This window comes from Juglans regia, chromosome 11 (genome assembly GCF_001411555.2).
Source record: "Juglans regia cultivar Chandler chromosome 11, Walnut 2.0, whole genome shotgun sequence".
Lineage (NCBI taxonomy): Eukaryota > Viridiplantae > Streptophyta > Magnoliopsida > Fagales > Juglandaceae > Juglans > Juglans regia.
Window position 1 is genome coordinate 26,261,734 of NC_049911.1, and position 18,517 is coordinate 26,280,250.

The window sequence follows — 18,517 nt, forward strand, 5'->3', positions numbered from 1 at the left end:
TATATATATATATATGAATGTATATGATATGTATATATGTACGTATATATTTATACACCTGTATATATATATATATGTATCATCCAATTCACTCAGATAATTGGAGAATATCAGAATGGAGAGGAATTAGGAGGCCTGAACATAAATAGAGACCATAGCTTTCAAAAGAAGCACACATCAGAAGCTACTGTCACAGTTGACCGCCCAACTGAGTACGACACAACGATTCAAGAATCACCCACGTTTGGAATTTACCCTTTTTCTTTATCAAACTTTGCAGCCGACCAAAGTGTCATCATGACCATCCTCTCCTTCAATAATAATAAACATTTTTCTATTAAGCATAATTCAAATTTCCCAAACCAGACAGTCAAAACTAACAGTCTTGCATCGAACTATCAACTAAAGCTTCTCCAGCTAAACAGGTTCTGGACCTAATGCGCAGGCATGCTACTAGTACTTCCATGACAATCCATCTCAGGCCTTCATATCTGATACAGGAAATCCTTCCTTTGGGTTTTCATATGTGAGGGCCTAAAAATTGGCCAAATATCCTATAGGTGGTGGCCATGGCACTAGAAGTATACTGGTATGATTTTGTTTGTTTTGGCATTGTTGGAGTTGCCTTCTGTGGCGCCTTGTGGGTGCTACGTAGGAAGGAAGGTGGCTCAAAATGCGATGATAACACCATATATGAGAGCCTTCTGCTGGCTAGACCGGGCAATGATGTCTATGTGAGTGCTCTCCCAAAGGGTCATGTGAGCACCTCCCAGCTATGGACCAGTTGTTGGCGAGGGATGCACCCCAGATGGCTCTTGGCTACGCGATTCATATCCTTTCTGATTATGACTGGGTTTCTGGCATGGGATGTTGTGGACTGGGATGCAACCATCTTTGTTTACTATACTGAGTAAGATCTTCTTTTGCTTGCGCTTGAAGTATGCTAATTTTATTTAGGAAAATTTTTGACCAATAGTTTGATAACTTGGTATTGCAGTTTCTCAAAATTTTCTAAATATATCAGTAGTACTGCACTAGAGATTTTTAATTGGGAAATGTATTTGTGATCAAATTCCAATTAGAATTAAAGGCCATTCTTAACAAATGTGGGGGTGGAGTGAGAGAGTTCTGAACTTTCTGATGGACAGCTACTAATCTACTAACATCTGGCATAAATTGCAATCGAGATTTCTAATGTGATTATCTACGTCAGTATTAACATGTTAAAATTAACATTCATTCACCATTATGATACTCTTCTAAGCAATCAAGGGTACAGCTTCCACGCTATTCTAGATTTTCAATGTGGAACTGAAACGGACATTAGGCAACCATGTACATGTTGTTGGATAGTGAGCTGCCAATCCATCCAAGTTTTTGTGGCATTTGACATCACACCCAAAAGGCATATTTTAGAGTAGTCAGAGCTCTATGCACTGAATACAAAAGGAGATACCAGGCAAGTGAATTTTTTAGGGGACATCGATCCAAGTGCAGCCTGCGTATGAAAATGTGGCAAGAAAAAAGTTAAGCAGGGTGAAAGACCAGTGTAGAAAATAAGATGGAATAGAAAAGGAGATGGAGAATACTCAAAAGAGAGAATGGGGGGGAGAGAGATTTTGAGGGCTACATTTTTACTATTGTCAATTGTTCTTGAATACATAACATATATCCCTATTTAAATGTGAATGAGACTAGAGAAAGAATGAAAATACAATAAATCAATGATACTAATTGATACCGATTGATTTACACAATAAACTAAATACGATAGAGAATAAGTCATGTAAACTGAGAAAGCCAAAGATGGGTGAGAAAAGCATGCATCACTATTAGAGGCATTGGAGTAGCCCTTTCTGGACTTAGAACAGGTTTTATTAAAAGAAAAGGGTACCTTCAACTGTCTGCTTGCCTGTTACGGTTCCTAAGGAGTAACGAGTGGCTTTCTACAGGACTTCAAACCTATGCCTTTATTTTATGTTCTAATTGGAATTCATCACTTCACTTCAAGCACTCCCAAAGCCTTGGAATATCTATTTCCCTCTTCAAAATCCCTGCCCTCAGCGTATTCCTCAAAGTAAAAGCAGGGGCATTACATTGTCATGATTAGTGATTTTGACGCTCAAGAAACCCCAATCCTCTTTTTCTTCTCGTTTTTCAGATCTTGTGCTTTCCTTTGCTTGGCTCGGATACCATATTCCATTGTGTCTTTACATTAAAGCTTTTGCGTTCTATTTCTACGCACCAAGGTTACATCCTCATTTTTGAGATTTTACCTCATTTTGCTGTTTACAAGCACTATGTTGTAGTATGTGGCTCATATCGAGTGGAACACGTATATAGAGAAAGCAAGCTGATGCCTAAAATCTGTGTTTTTCTTGCTTTCTCTTCTTTTACGTACTTTTCATCATAATTGCCGCACGTCCCAACACACTAAAACAAAAACTGACCTTGAAGCTTATATGCTTTAGATTATCACAAGTTAAAAAAGAGTTGAACAGAACATTTGTCTTGGCATTGTTTCACTTAGGGATATTATAATCTAACTGAGTTATGTTTTATTCACATGGAAAGCTGTCTAATCTCCTATAATTTGTTGGAATTTCTCTACAGGTGGACATTTGCATTAGTTATGGTCTACTTTGCAGTAAGTATAGCACCATACCCCTATCAATTTTCCATTTTCTTTAGTTCAAGAATTTCTATTGCTTCCCACTTGCTCCTAAATGCTCCAGGCAATTATTAGTTTGGAATTATGTTAAAAAAATAGATGGAATATACTTACATAGAGCAAGATAAATCTATCTTTATTATTGCTTTTTTAAATCTAAAATCAGTCCAACTTATATTCATTTTAAAGCAGTTGCTGATTTACTCGCCATAAAATTTCTTGTGTAGCTTGGGACCATTTTATCTGCATATGGATGTTGGCTATCCTCACAAACACCTCCTTCTGAAAATGGGGCGAGCGCTGAGTTTTTGAGAAGGGATTTGGAAGAGAGTAGAACAACAAACTTTAATACTTACAGGGAAAGAGAGATCAAGGGTACCATCAAGCCGCAAAGCCACTATACTGAAGAGGAGATACAGCAAAGAGCAGGATTTTGGGGATATTTAATGCAAACAGCATATCAGGTTAGTCCGAACATAACTCAACTTTCTAACCTTTTCCGAAACTATCTCGCAAGTTAGTTAATGAATAACTTCTAACTTCTTAGGCTTTAAATTCTGGCTGGAGCTAATAAATTATTTGCAACAGACTTGTGGAGGTGCTGTTATACTTACAGACATTGTATTTTGGGGTGTAATTGTCCCCTTTTTATCAGATGCACATCTTGGTTTAAACATGGTGAGAGTGATCCATCTCTGGAAACTTTCATTCTTTGTATCCATACGAAGTGCTTTTGTATGATCTAAGTCTCTCAGGCACCTCTCTGATCTCCTGTTGTTCTGTGTTTGGCAGTTGATGGGTTGCATGCATACTTTGAATGCTGTTTTCCTTCTTGTGGATACCTCACTTAATAGCCTTGTAAGTATCAAAACCATCGAGAAGTGGGAACCATAATATTAATCTAAGTGACACAATGAGGCTGAAGAATCTCCAATCTTTTTTTCAGCCATTTCCTTGGTTCCGGCTTGCATATTTTGTGATCTGGAGCTGCCTGTATGTAATTTTCCAATGGGTGATTCACGCCTGTGGTTTTACATGGTATGAACAAGGGAGATATGGTACTTTTTCTATCATCTGATATATATATCTGATCAGTGATTATAACTTACTTTTGAGTCTCTCCCAGGTGGCCATATCCTTTCCTCGAGCTGGATACACCTTGGGCTCCTTTATGGTACATAATGTTTCCACCATTTTTCCTCCATATCTGCTGTTTTTCACCTTATAAGATATATTACAAAGAAACTAATCAATGTATCACTTTTACAGGTATTTTTGCATGGCTGTTGTTCACATCCCCTGTTATGGGATATATGCACTGATCATCAAAGCCAAAAATTCAATTCTCCCCAGATTGTTCCCCCATGCTTTTATTAGGTCACGTTAGTTTCTTGTTTTCCTCCATAATTGAGAAGTGTTATTGAAGGTGGTTTTCAAGTTGATTTGATGCTTGTGTATATAAAGAGGGGATGGGGGGCTCATACCCAGCCCTTCTATAAACTGGGATTCATATATGCTTCTGGACAAATTACATTTGAACTATTGCAACCTCTTCATCCGGAATGAAGCTATCTCCTATGATTTTTTTTTTTTTTTTCACTTTATTATCTGTTTCTTTTAAAGAAACTCGATTTCCTTTTTTTTTTTTTTTTATTAAAGAAATTACATTTTACATATGGCAACGTATAATTGTGTCACATGTTTTTCGTTAACGATGATGGACGGTAAAATTAATAGATCTCACAAGAACTTAATCCTAGATAAGCCATAGCACAAGGAGTGTGCTACTAAGGTGCAGTTCGGACAGTGAAATGAAATGAGAGAATTTTAAATTAAAGTTGAAAGTTGAATAAAATATTATTTTTAATATTATTATTATTTTGAGATTTGAAAAAGTTGAATTGTTTAAAAAAATTTAATTTTTCAAGACAAGGAAATTTGATTTATGAAATTCAAAGTCTCCTTGTTTTACAACATATGATGTTTTTCATGTTGGTAGACAAGAAAATAAAGCAACTCATTTATTTGCAAGATATCCTCGTTTCGTGGATGATACTATTCAGCGGTGGCATCAATGTCTAGATTTTATTCAATCTAGGATATTGCTATATGCTAATTTGAAATTGTAGGGCACTAACTTTATTATTGGTTCTCTTAATATTAATACAAATGTGTCTGTTCTAAAAATAAAAATAAAAATAAAAATCTTAAGGGATGGTTACGGACTTCATCATTCATCGCTTTATAAAAAAATTCTTTGAATTTTTATTTTTTTAGATATTAGATTTATTGATTTTGCAAGAAATAAAAAAATTATTAGAATAATACTACATGTATTTATGAGCTACGTAACCGCCACATATTATTTTGAAAAGGAGTAAGATAATATGAATACAAATGTGTCTGTTTTAAAAAATAAATAAAAATCTAAAGGGATGGTTACAGACTCCATCATTCATCGCTTTATATTATTATATATAGTCATGAACTGTGTAACTGCAACATATTTATTTTAAAAAAGAGTAAAATTTATTATTAAAAAAATTAATTTTTTTATATAAATTTCATATTACTCACTTATTTTAAAAGAAATATACAATATTTATATATTTTATGACTATAAATATTATTTTTATTATGAAAAATGATAGTGGTAATCGTGAGTACACAAACGCTACGCAATCATTTAAAAAAATAAATATATACATATCCCATATTAAAAAAAATTAATCTTTTAATAATAAACTAATACTTTTTTCTAAAATAACTATACAGTATATATACACTTTACAACTGCAAGTCTGCAAGTAGCATTAGTTTATGTTATAACCACGCGTTGAAACAAGGCGATATCCATATACCAAAAGTATCTAAGCGCCTGTCACTTGACTATTAATACACGTTCATGGTTATGGCAATAAAAAAGACAACAACCGAATTTAACATTTGAACAGCCAATCCGATTAATACACAGTATTTAAGTTAAAGACCGAAGCTTAACGAGTAACGGGATGGGACTTGTTAGTTGGGCCTTCTTGGACTTGTTACAAGTCTCTCTCTCTGCCTCTCATGTTCTTCATTGACCTTTAGCTTTTCTGTTTTCTACTACCATTTATTTTCTCTGGTGTAGAATTCGTATGGGAAATGTCTATCTCGGACGGCGACGAAGGTTTCAGGTACTGGGTTCGATGGCAAGTGCCAGTTTGTGCTCTGATCATCGGGGGTCCAGCTTTCGTTGCGGTGAGATTCGTCAGAAATTTGAAAGCTGAGCCTCTTAACTACAATGACTTGTGGACTCCCTGCTGGAGAAACCTCAATCCTCTTTGGCTTCTTATCTTTAGAGCTTTCGCTTTCGTTTGCCTCGCTTGGGTACTATACGAAATCGTTTCGGTGGCCGGAGCTTTTGCCTTCTATTTCTACACCCAGTAAGATCATATCCCCCATTTTCGGATTTTTCACCCTCCATTTTTCTTATGAAACTTACATGTCAATTGGGTTTTAAGAAGTAAAAAAATTTATTTCGTTTATGGTGGTTTTTGTTTTTCTGAATTTTTTTTTTTCCCGAGTGTTTATGGTTGTTGAGATTATAGACTTTTAACATTTTTAGATTTCCTGACCGTGGCTATGTTTTTCTAACAATTAAATCCATTTAATTTTGTTTTCCTTTTGATGTATTGATTTGCAGGTGGACTTTTGCATTAGTTATGGTCTATTTCGTGGTATGTTAGTCACAATTTTCCTTTTTTATTTATTTATTTATTTATAAATCTTCTTATTGTGCTGGCTGAATTATTTGTTCTGGTTTCCAAATATAAACATCGAAGTTTTGGGTTTTGTTGTCTTAAGTCTTAACTTCAAAAAAAGAAAAGAATCAAATAAAACCATACCCATATTAAAGCGACTCTAGTTTTAAACTATTTTTGTGTGTAGCTGGGAACCGTTGTATCTGCATATGGATGCTGGTTTTCCTTCAAGAAACTTCCTTCCTCAAAAGTTAAGGGTATAGCGAACTTGAAAAGTCACTATGCTCAAGAGGAGATACAGGGGAAATTGAGATTTTGGGGTTATCTTATGCAAGCTGTATATCAGGTCAGTCCATCTTTGTTGCCTTTTCTTGAGGCTAATGATAAGATTGCTATAACCTGCGGAACTTGTTGTCGTAGATGCTGAATATCTTGTTAAAAGTGTTTTAAATCCTTGTAGTTCCATTAGGCTGATGCCTCCCTCCACTCATGCTTGAATATTTCACCTCAAATTTTAATTGGTCGTATTTCCTTGTGACATTATGTTTTACATTAATCTTATGGCTAATATCTAGATAGATGACTGGTTTTTAAATTGCTCATTGGTCACTTAAATCTCGTGTGTCACGAGTAGTGTCAAGTGGCAAAAATGGCTTGATTTTTGAATTTTTTGTCAGTAACTTGTTCTAGGGGACGTTTTTTCAAGCTTCTTTTTGAAGCTAATATTCTATTTGTAAACAGACTTGTGCAGGTGCTGCTATTTTAACAGATGTCGTATTTTGGTGTCTTCTTGTGCCATTTTTCTTGGGTGAGCAGTTCAGCCTAACGCTGGTGAGTGTCCACTTGTACTAAATAGTCGAACTTTTTCTTTCCATCACCAAAGTTTTTATACCGTCGCAAACTTCTTTTCCCTTCTCTTTATGTTTCCTCATCCATGCCAACTGATATCTAAAGCTGAGAGAAATTAAGAACTGTATGTTATTTTCTTTGTGGTGCTCAACTAAAAGTGCAAATACACCATCTTGGAATAAGACAATTGGAGCAGTATTGACTGTTAATATTGGATGTTGGGTTTACTTTGGTCCCAATGGTATTTTTAGGTGGGTATTGTGAAGTGAAGGAAATAAAATGCAACAGTTTTACCAAATAATTCACCTCACTTTTTATAATTATTTTTAGAAGAAATTACTCAAGTTCATAACTTATATAATTTCCGATATTACAAGGTTAGACATCATGGAAAGGAGTTAAGGTTCAACTTGAAATGGATTTCATTATGGCATCTGGCTTTTTAATTCTTCTAATAAATTGACAATTTTGCTGTATTGAGTTCATCAATCTGCAGGTGCTCCCTAAATTACTGGAATTTCTGCTCCATATTCTTATTGGTGATGATCTTTTCTTGGCCATTTTGATGATAGAGCCAAAAATCTACCATTGTTTTTTGTTTGCTTATCTATGCAATTTCTGCATTGCTCTGATATTGTTTCTTAATGATGTTCTCCTTCCCCCGGGATTAGTCAAGACACTGTTCCTGGACACCCGGTGCCAATAAAAAAAAAATTATGTTCTCCTTGATTATCTTTGCTTGCCTGATGATGCAGATGTGGTGGTTGCACAAACTCTGGATGTTTTCTTTCCCCTTCAGCCTTGTGTAGCATTAATTGTACTTGGTTCTGTAAATTGAGTTCCATCCAGCAGTTTATATGCTTAGTGTGTGTGCACGCAGGGGTGTACACGCTGGTGCCTACATGGTGGGAACTGGTTGTTTGTGTACATGGTGGTTATGACCCGTATCTTTGTTTGTTAAAAAAACCTTCTTTTATCGCTGCTCAGAACCTGTGTATATTGTCTCTAGTTATGCTGTTTCTAAGAACGTCGATAAAAGTTGCTTGATTTCTTCTTACCATCATTTGCATTTACAAATGTTGGGAATTATGTTACCGCCATCTTGTTCTAATTCTCACAGGAATCATAACATGATTTAATTCCTAATATTCTCCTCACCGTTTATGTGTTTTTTCATTCTTGGCAGTTGATAGGCTGCTTGCATAGTTTGAATGCCATTTTTCTTCTTCTGGATACAGCTCTCAATAACCTTGTAAGTATTAGCCATTTGTGCTCGCAAAGCCAATTCATAGGAGTGAACTGTGGAAGGTCTTATACCTTGTAACAATGCCATTAAATTACTCCTAGTATAATAGCTATCGCAGTCTTTTGAATTGTGCAAACAGCTTGGTTTGGGTTTCCATATTTTGTTCTCTGGAACCTCAGAGATTGACAACTAGGATTATAGTATATAAGTAACTTACATCTTAGTTAAGGATGTCAGATTGGATGTTGCATAGCCCAAACCTTTTGGTAGAATAGAGCATGTTTATCATACCTCCACTCTAATCTGAGTTTACAGGATCCATAATGCCATTTCAACAATGTTTGTTTTTTCAGCCATTTCCTTGGTTTGGGTTTGCATATTTTGTGATCTGGAGCTGCCTCTATGTTACTTTCCAGTGGATCCTTCACGCTTGTGGTTTTACATGGTATGCATAATTATCTTATCGGCTCTCTTTGGTGGCTGTGTTGAACCATAACATTCTCTCTAATATCCCGATATTGACTCGAGAGCTAGCAGTAACACATTTTGAATCTTGCTCAGGTGGCCATATCCTTTTCTTGAGCTTCGTACACCATGGGCTCCTTTATGGTACTTTATTATGTGCACCGTTTTCATACCTATTGTTTCACCTCTCATTGTACACTTGATGAACTCTACAAATATGTTTGATTTACAGGTATTTTTCCTTGGCTCTGGTTCACATCCCCTGCTATGGGATATATGCACTGATTTTTAAAATAAAAAATTCAGTTCTCCCTGTACTGTTTCCTCGTTCTTTTATCGCAAGTTCACACAATTAGCTGCTTGTTCTGGGAAATTGAATTTTCTCAATATGCTTGTTACATGGAGGGAATGCTCATATTCCCAGTGGAAATGGCGGTTCATTTAAACCCTGTTGTTGTTCTATTAAAGTCAAACCGATGCCAAGAAAGCATTAAACTTAAGATATTGGTATTGGACCAGAATTTCCATGTTAATAAAATTTTCTCCGCCTCTGCTGTGTTTCGTTTGTAAGAAACTTGCATCATCTTGAAGTTGCCGCAGTCCAACGTAATTCCAAGGAAGATGTAAACCGAAATATTTGCTATCATATCTTCCGCCAAGATGCTTGGTTGAATTAAATTGCAGTAATCGAATTTTCCCATGTTGGACTTCGGCTTGGAACAGTGGAACCTAGAAACGAAGTCTATACCAGGAATTATCTGCACAAGAAATAAACAAACATACATACCAAATTGGCAAGAACACAAAAAGGTTCAAACATAGGTTCGGTTTTTTATTACACTTCCATGAGATGTTTATCACAAGTACAAAACAACGTTAAAATTTGCAAGTCCACGACTGCATGTGTGCGATGATTTACGTGTTCTGGGCATGGGTCTGGAATTCGGGGTGAGATTTTCATTTCCCAGCAAAGTGTGTGGGGCCTGCTCGTTTTCATTCAATCGTTTACCTGATTGTATCGAGGTGTCCTTGCGTTGTTTCCAATAGTGGCAGACTAGCTTTAAAAGGAAAGAAGTATAAATGTGAGATACGATATTGGATCCGACATATCTGGAAAGAGAGTGCAGCCAGGAAACATCAGATATGAATTTGAAATGCTGTCACAAGTCTCAAGGTCCGAGTTACTGCAAGTGTGAAATCCACGTTGATTTCTGAGGTTGAAACTTGAAACTGAACTATCTCGATTCTCCTCAGTTGCCAGAGGAGAAACGGATCAAAACTTGCTGTTTACTGGCCGGATTATTATGATCTCTATGATGCAGGATGAAGTCAGTGCAAACATTTCACTTCCCAATGATAGTTGATTGCATATATTAATTATTATATTAATTCACTTCCCAATGATTGTCGATTACATATATCAGATTATGAATCAAGACAAAGCTCACCTAGGGGTTCATATAGCCTCTTTTTACACTTGGAAGGATCAAATTAATTTTTGGTTTCGTCGTGCGGGTAAGTCTTCACAGGTTAGAATCATCTTTGGCCTTCTGCCCTCTATTATCTCTTGGAAACTTTGGGAGAGGCGCTGTAAAGCCCGGTATGAAGACAAAGCTCATTCAAAAGAGTCGGTTTGGCACGCTATTAAATTTTGGCTCCGGCGCACCATGGACCAGATCATGAAAGTGTGTTCCCTCTCCGTCCAGGACATGGATATTTTGAATAGACTAGATATCCCAATTTTACTCCCTAAGCCCAAGAGGGTCCGGGTGGTAAAATGGCACCGGCCCCGTCAAGGCTGGGTAAAACTCAATACCGATGGTAGTAGTTTCGAGAACCCTGGCACCTCTGGTGCTGGGGGTGTTATTCGGGATGAGGATGGAAGATTACTTGTGGCTTATTCTATTCCCTTGGGTTTGGGTACCAATAACTTTGCTGAACTCAAAAGCTTATTGGAAGGTGTTCGCAGATGCCACGCGCTTGGATTTTATCGGGTCCAAATAGAGACCGACTCTCAACTGGTGGTTAATTGGATTGTAAAGAATAAGTGCCCCATTTGGTATTTAGAAGATTTCTGGGAGGAGCTACAAGAACATCTGAATAGCCTGGAGTATACAGTGAATCACATCTTTCATGAAGGTAATGCTGTGGCTGACTTTCTAACTAAGTGTGGGGCAGAAGGGTTGAACTCTGATTGGGATGACATTCACATGCTGCCTAGTCGGATGAGGGGTCTTCTCCGCATGGACAAGCTGGGTATGCCCTACCTGAGGATATCATAAGCTTCGTGCCAGGTTTGTTGTTCGTTATTTATTTGTCTCTCGTTGTTCTCAAGTTATTTGCGTCTCTGTTTGCCTTGTGTACTGGGTTTTTTTGCAGGTGCCCCTCTTTTGGCTAGCTCGGATGTAGGTTATGTATCTTATTTAAGGCCGTATACTCTATATGGTTATACTGATTTTGATGCCTGGGTTCTTTTTTTTTCTAGATTTAGCGCTTATGTAAATCCCAAGTGTCATACTTGTAACCACGGTTTCCCTCCGCCACAAGTGAGAACAATCAATAAAATTGGGGTCCCGTCCTCTTTTAAAATATATATATATATATATCAGATTATGAACTCAGACATGCAATCTGTTCTAAGATAATGCATCCACGAATTATTATGTGCACATAGTCATCTTATAATCGAGTGTCACACAGATTTGATGAAGGGCCGCATACTGGGCTGGAGTTGGGCCAAGGTCGCAGTCTAGGCTACGAAGAGTAGGGGTACTGGGCACACGAAGGAGTAAAAGGCTGGTCCCTCTCATTTATGTTTTTAGCTTTAATTGTTTGTTGTTTGCTTTATTTTAGCTACAGTATCTCTATGAACCTAATGCCCATGATGGTCCACGAAATAGTTTATGCTTTCTATTAGTTGCTTATTTTCTGATTGGTTAGCACACTGGAAGGTCTGTAGCATGTGACCCTTGGTGGTTATTAGTGGGAACAAGGTGCTATTGTTAGTCGCTGAATGAAATTACAAAAATTTTTTACTCCATTTTCTCTCTCTAAATTCATCTAAGAGGAATTCACTCTCGAAGTGAGACTTTATCTTTCTTTCAATTTTCATATACACTTGTGTGTATTACAATTCTGGTATCGGAGATTTAGATCCAGAAGAAGATGATATTTCGGAATGGCAGAAGGGACGAGGATGAACCAACTCCAAGAAGGCTTGGGTGCATTAAAAAAATCCACAGAAGCTCAATTCAAGAGTGTAGAAACTGAGATCCTTAGGTTTCAAAGTTAGCTCCATGATGATTTGGCTACCCTCACAAGGTCTATAGAATCTCAATTCAAGACTGTTGACACCGAGATCCTTGGGTTGAAGAGGTAGTTTGACTTGGTTGTTCATCAGCTTGCTACATTGACTATGGAGATGTAGAGAAGGAACCATGATGCTTCACAAGGGAAACTTCTTTGATCCCTCACCACCTACTGAGAGAACAACACCAAGAGTCAGGAGGGGAGTCCTTTCCTAGGTCAGTACGTATAGACTTTCTTAGTTTTTGTGGGGAGGACCCAAGTGGATGGCTATATAAGGCCAACCACTTCTTTAACTACTACAACTCAATGCCACATCAGAAATTAAGGCTATCCTCATTTTATATGGAAGGCCAAGTCCTTATATGGTTTTAAGACTTGGAGGAAACAAGAAATTTGGGTTACTGGGAAGAATTCTCAAAGGCAATCCTAATTAGATTTGGCCCTAGCTCCTATGATGATCCCATGGAGGCCATTGCTAGGCTTAAACATAATGGTATAGTAGAGGAATACAAATCTAAGTTTGAGGCACTGTCTAATAGGTTTAGGTGTCTACCTGAATCCTATAAAATCAATTGTTTCCTAAGTGATTTAAGGAATGACATTTGACTCCCAGTAAGAATGTTCAACCTAACTAATTTACTTTCTGCTTATAGCTTGGCTAAGATTCAGGAAGAACATTTAGGAGTTATAAGGAGGAACCTGAGAGGCCTGCAAAATCACCATGAACTAGGATTGCTGAAACCCCCAAACTTAAACATTATAAGTGCACAAGAAAGAGTGTCCAAGGCCTTGGTACCTGTCCATAAAATCAATTCCCATCAAATGAAGGAGAGGAGGGAAAGGTGCTTGTGTTACTAATGTTACTCCAAGTGGAACTCAAGCCACAAGTGTTCCAACCCCAAGCTATTCCTAATTGAGAAGGTAGAAGAAGAATATGATGTTGATAGTGACAGTGAAAAGATAGAGAAGATTCTGTTAAGAGAGGAGGGAGAACACCAAAAAACAGAACCGCAGCTAGAAATTTCTCTACATGCCCTTATTAGGTCATAGAATCCAAAAACAATGAGAGTGAGAGGAAGAGTAGGCAACTAAGAAGTGACCATGCTAATTGATTCAGGGAGTACCCACAACTTTTTAGACCCCTCAACTGTAAGGAGGGGTAATATACCATTTAATGGGAATGAACGTGTGAGAGTTAGGGTTGCCAATGGAGAATAGGTCACTAGTGAAGGGAGAGTGGCTAAACTGGGATTTAAGGTGCAGGGCACCCATTTTTCTGCTGATGTGCGTGTTCTAGTACTTGTAGGTTGTGACATAATCCTAGGGGTGAAGTGGTTGAGAGGCTTGGGCACTATCATATGGAATTTTCATAATCTATTGATGAAATTCCAACAAGAAGGGAAAACTGTACGACTAAGCGGGTTGAGCTCTTTTCAGGGAATTGAAGAATGGGCATTAACAGGCACAACAAGTTGGAAAAAAGATGGCTACTACTGCAATTGGTAGAAAAGGACTCCAGTGCACAGGATGGGGAAATACCTGAACCTATCCAGAATTTGCTCAACCAATATTCTGATGTATTTGGAGAGCCAAAAGGGTTGCCACCCCCAGAAAACCCATGACCACTCTATTAACCTCTACCCAAACACTCCATCCATATCAGTCCGACTCTATCGATACCCTCATTTTCAAAAGGATGAAATAGAGAAGATTGTGAAGGAGTTGCTAGCTACTGGAGTCATTAGACCAAGCCAAAGTTCTTATTCCTCACATATCCTATTGGTGAGGAAAGCTGATGGCTCTTCTAGGATGTGTGTTGACTATCGGTGTAACACCTAGGTCCAACAACAAGCCTTTTTTTTTGTGTATAAATTATATTTTTGTGATTTGATTCTATTCTGTTCTGAAAATATTATGTACTCTAATATGATATAATGTGATTTCTGAAACCTCTGGCATGACATTATGTTTCTTTTCTATTCTAACCTTACCACTGGTGTAAAATTGTGGCTTCTGTTCGGGTTGGTACCAACTTTTCTGTTTCTGGTGCACCCTCTTTGGAAGCCAAAGTGGTTTTCTGTGTGGTTTTTCCTGTGTGCACACTTGGAGCTCCGAAAATAATAAGGAGAAAATTCACATTTTGTTTATGCTCGGTTGGCCGCTGGGGTTTTCATAACCCTACCACGGGGATTAAATATGAAATTCTATTCTGATATAATATTTCAGTTATGTTATGCCAAAGGAGTTTTGAATTAGAATATTTTTTAACTTTCGCTCTGATATTTTTGATAACATGTTCTGATTCTGCATTCTAAAAATAAAAATATCTTGTTTTGCATTCTGAACTCCGTAAATGTTCATATTTATATACTAGTATATGTTCTTTGCATACTGAGTTGTTGTTAACTCACCCCTTATCTCCAAACATTTTTAAGATAATCTTGATGGTTCTACTGAAGAGTAAGAGTAGGCAGTGTTAGAGAGGTTTGACGTTCGTAGAGGAATAAGTGTCCGAGGGTACAAGTACTTATTTGAGAGTCATAGTTAGTAAATTGATTATTTTCAGTTATTTTGATACGATAAGTTAAAGATTTTTTCGAGCCTTTGTGAGTTTTTAATTTATTTTATTGAGAATTCCTTTGTTATCCCTATGAAGAAACATTGATATTTGGGTTGAGCAAATGAATAAATATTTTATAGAGTTTTTTGGATTTTATAGTTGTGATATTGGAGTTGATATTGAGTATAAAAAACTAACTCTCCGGACCTCCGAGAATATGGCATTACAACCTGGTTTTGAACAAGGCAACCATTAAAGACAAATATCATATCCCAATAGTTGAAGATCTGTTAGATGAGTTAAGTGGATCATAATTATTCTCTAAGATAGATCTACATTCTGGATACCACCAGATAAGGCTGAGGACAGAAGACATCCTTAAAACAGGACACATGAGGGTCACTATGAATTCCTGGTTATGCCTTTTGGGCTGACTAATGCTTCATCAACTTTCCAAAAGTCTCATGAATGAGATTTTCAAACCTTATCTAAGAAAATATGTCCTAGTTTTTTTTACGAGATATTAATCTACAGTAGGACAACAGATGAACACTTGAAGCATATAAAACTGACCCTAAAAATTCTGAGGAAAAACAATCTCCTAGCCAAGCCCTCAAAGTGCTATTTTGCTAAGTCTAAAGTAATCTATTTGGCCACTTAATATCGATAGATGGGGTGAAAGCAGGCCCTGAAAAAATTAGGGTCATGGAGAATTGTCCTTCCCTACAACACTGAAATCTCTAAGGAGATTTTTAGGGTTAACAGGGTATTTAGGTGGTTCATCAAAGGATATGAGGGAATAATTGGGCCCCTGACTAATTTATTGAAAAGAAATCAATTTGTATGGTCTCTTGAGGCTAAGGAGGCTTTCCTCAAGCTTAAAGCAGCAGTGACTAGGCCACCTGTGTTGGCCTTACCAGATTTCTTAGTGCCTTTTGTGATTGAATGTGATGTCTAGGAAAATGCAGATGTGACTATACTTACACAAAAAAATAGACCTATTGCTCACTACAACCAAGGTCATAAGGGAATGGTGCTAGCATGGTCTACCTATGAGAAATAGTTGTATCCAGTTGTGGCTGTCATTAAAAAATGGAGGCCCTACTTGATTGGTCAAGGCTTTACCATCAAAACTGATCACCAAAACCTAAAATACCTCTTAGAGCAGAAAGTAGAGACTTAGTAGTAAGTCTCACATTGCTTAATGATGACTATTGTATTGCCTTGACCTCCTATATAAAGGTTGGCCTAGGAGGCCAAGACAATCCAAAATCTAACTCTAATGAGTTTAAGTTCTTTTTATATTTATAAATTTTAATTTATTATTTAAATTATATTATAATTTGGGTCAAAAAAAATATTTTTAGACCATTTTTTTTTTAAACACAATGTGTTGGCTTAGGTGGGGGCTAGGCGGATGGGGTTTTTTCCCCCACCCCCCGGCACTGGGGCGGGGTCCCCTGCACCCGCCTCCCAGGGGCGGGGGAAAAACCCCAACCCCCGCATGGTGCGGGGCGGGGTGCGAGGGAGGGTACCACCCACCCCGCACCATGCGCGTATCACCCATAGTTTATGCTTTCTGTTAGTTACTTTTTTCTGATTGGTTAGCACATTGGGAGGTCCGTAGCATGTGACCCTTAGTGGTTATTAGTGGGAACGTGGTGCTATTGTCAATTGCTTAATGAAATTACCAAAATCATTTACTCTATTTTCTCTCTCTAAATTCATCTTAGAGTAGCTTATCCTCGAAGTGAGACTGACCTCGTTTGTATTCGTAACTCATCTCAACCCATCTCCACTCATCTCATCTCATCTCATAATTACAACTTTTTCAAATTCCCATACAAAATATAATAAACAATTCAACTTTTTTAAATTTCAAAACAACTTTCCCAAATTTTCACACAAAATATAATAAATAATTCAACTTTTATTCTACTATTCACAAATCATCTCAACACATCTCAACTCATCTCTGAATCCAAACCACTCATTTATCTTTCTTTCAATTTCCATATACACGTGTGTGTGTTACATCGAGCTAGGTCCACTTTGGGATGTATTTATATGCCACTCGAAACTATTTTATCTTTCGAGACCACAAACCCTAACAGCTTTACCATTTATAGTGCTCTCTCATGGATCCCATTGGCTCCATAGTCCATAGTCTTGATCTCCACCATTGATAGGGTTCACTATGGCTTCGACCTATTCTCTCTCGAGATTGGCCCAACCTCCACAACTCTCGGTCCTAAGCATCGCATCACTAATAATGTTTCCATCAACTTCAATGCCCAATTCCTTGATGACGAGAATGATGAGAACCTTGTTTTCGTATATGAGAGAATTTGGTCATCCCGTATCTATCTGAATCGACCGAAAATTTAGAACCCAAAATTGTTGGGTTTTGAGAATCCAAACATACCAAGATCTCATGTCAAATTCCTGTAGAAATTTATTAAAGAGAGCGTACCTGTAGTCATTGGAGAGAAAAGCGCAATGGTTTGGTCTTTCACGTTCAAGATTCAATATCTGGAAATACTCTCAGTGATATGATGTGTAAAGTTAAGAATAAATCTAGAATGAGTTCATAACCTATATATAATATCCGAATTCATATTTTGCCTATCATAAAATAATGAAATTACATGGGCCTTTAATGTGTTTCAACACATGAATTGAGCCCATACAACTTTATCATTGATGATTTGACCAGTGACCAAAATCACGGGCTTTTAGAGATGTGTCAATAGCCCAGCTGTATTACTTTATTGATCATACTTATTGGTCCTTACAGACACTACACAAATCTTATATTTGGCAATTATACAATGTATATTGTATGATCTATGTAGGTCCATTAATTTAAAATATTTCTAAGAAAAATCACTTCCTTCAATACCTACGTACAAGCCTCTTCCATGATCTCCCTATCATCAAGAATGATCGCCTCTACTTCATCCCAGCTCATAAGCAACCTGACCGACCCTTTAAGAGTTGGTCAGACTTAGTCTACTCTCTACTCGACTTGGATTGATGAATTGAATATCACTCGGCTCACCCCTTACGGTTCTATCGATTATAGTCTTGTACGTTGTTTCTCAGACCTAGAAATTTATAGTCGTTGTGTCACATGGGTGTGGTCCTTGGGATGGTGAATATCGTGAGCTCTACACCGCTTATTTGGCAAGATTTAATTTGCAATACTCAAAATTCTAAATTTATCTTGCTAATCAAATGTTGGCCACATATAAGCTGTGTGAAAGGTATGTACTCTACACCAACTTGCAAATAAAATTTTTCTTTCATTTATATTTCTAATTATTAAAATTTCTTCCTTAAGAAAAATAAGTTTGGACATTCTTTTTTCCCACAGAAATATTTGGAATTTCGTTGTAATGATCGTTTACTTGAAAATCCATGCATGTCTATTATATTATCCATTATCAAGGAATTTAGTGCATGGAACATATAATAACTAGTAGATATGGACCTGAATCTCTTAGTCATATTCTTAATTACCAAACTCTAGGTCCTATAATTCAGTCACAAAGTTTAGAGAATCTCTATTGAGTAGATATCATCCATTTTGATAATCACAACTATACTATTATAGAACAAGTTGAATTAATGCAGCTATTGCGTATGTGCAGGCCAGCGACTAGGGCTAGCTG

General features: G+C 37.1%; 2 protein-coding genes across 2 annotated transcripts; both read left to right on the forward strand.

The window, feature by feature from the left end:
- Positions 1–412: 412 nt before the first annotated feature.
- On the forward strand, positions 413–4,234 carry LOC108980793. The gene is made up of 8 exons (XM_018951798.2): positions 413–910; positions 2,614–2,647; positions 2,899–3,135; positions 3,260–3,349; positions 3,464–3,529; positions 3,618–3,709; positions 3,798–3,845; positions 3,941–4,234. The coding sequence occupies exons 1-8, from the start codon at positions 570–572 to the stop codon at positions 4,056–4,058; spliced, it is 1,026 nt and encodes a 341-aa protein (XP_018807343.1). The 5' UTR covers positions 413–569; the 3' UTR covers positions 4,059–4,234.
- A 1,436-nt stretch (positions 4,235–5,670) lies between these two features.
- LOC108980792 (protein rolling stone-like) lies at positions 5,671–9,539 on the forward strand. The gene is made up of 8 exons (XM_035683039.1): positions 5,671–6,096; positions 6,357–6,390; positions 6,602–6,760; positions 7,156–7,245; positions 8,450–8,515; positions 8,863–8,954; positions 9,071–9,118; positions 9,207–9,539. Exons 1-8 carry the CDS (start codon positions 5,816–5,818, stop codon positions 9,328–9,330), a joined length of 894 nt encoding a protein of 297 aa, XP_035538932.1. The 5' UTR covers positions 5,671–5,815; the 3' UTR covers positions 9,331–9,539.
- Positions 9,540–18,517: the final 8,978 nt, after the last annotated feature.

What these genes read in the sequence shown, in the direction of transcription:
- LOC108980793 (XM_018951798.2), top strand. Translation starts at nt 570, where the DNA reads ATGGCACTAGAAGTATACTGGTATGATTTTGTTTGTTTTGGCATTGTT. An exon ending in ATCTTTGTTTACTATACTGA is followed by an intron (nt 911 to 2,613) that starts GTAAGATCTTCT and finishes ATTTCTCTACAG; the next exon opens with GTGGACATTTGCATTAGTTA. An exon ending in TAATGCAAACAGCATATCAG is followed by an intron (nt 3,136 to 3,259) that starts GTTAGTCCGAAC and finishes TATTTGCAACAG; the next exon opens with ACTTGTGGAGGTGCTGTTAT.
- LOC108980792 (XM_035683039.1), top strand. Translation starts at nt 5,816, where the DNA reads ATGTCTATCTCGGACGGCGACGAAGGTTTCAGGTACTGGGTTCGATGG. An exon ending in TTATGCAAGCTGTATATCAG is followed by an intron (nt 6,761 to 7,155) that starts GTCAGTCCATCT and finishes ATTTGTAAACAG; the next exon opens with ACTTGTGCAGGTGCTGCTAT. An exon ending in ATACAGCTCTCAATAACCTT is followed by an intron (nt 8,516 to 8,862) that starts GTAAGTATTAGC and finishes TTGTTTTTTCAG; the next exon opens with CCATTTCCTTGGTTTGGGTT.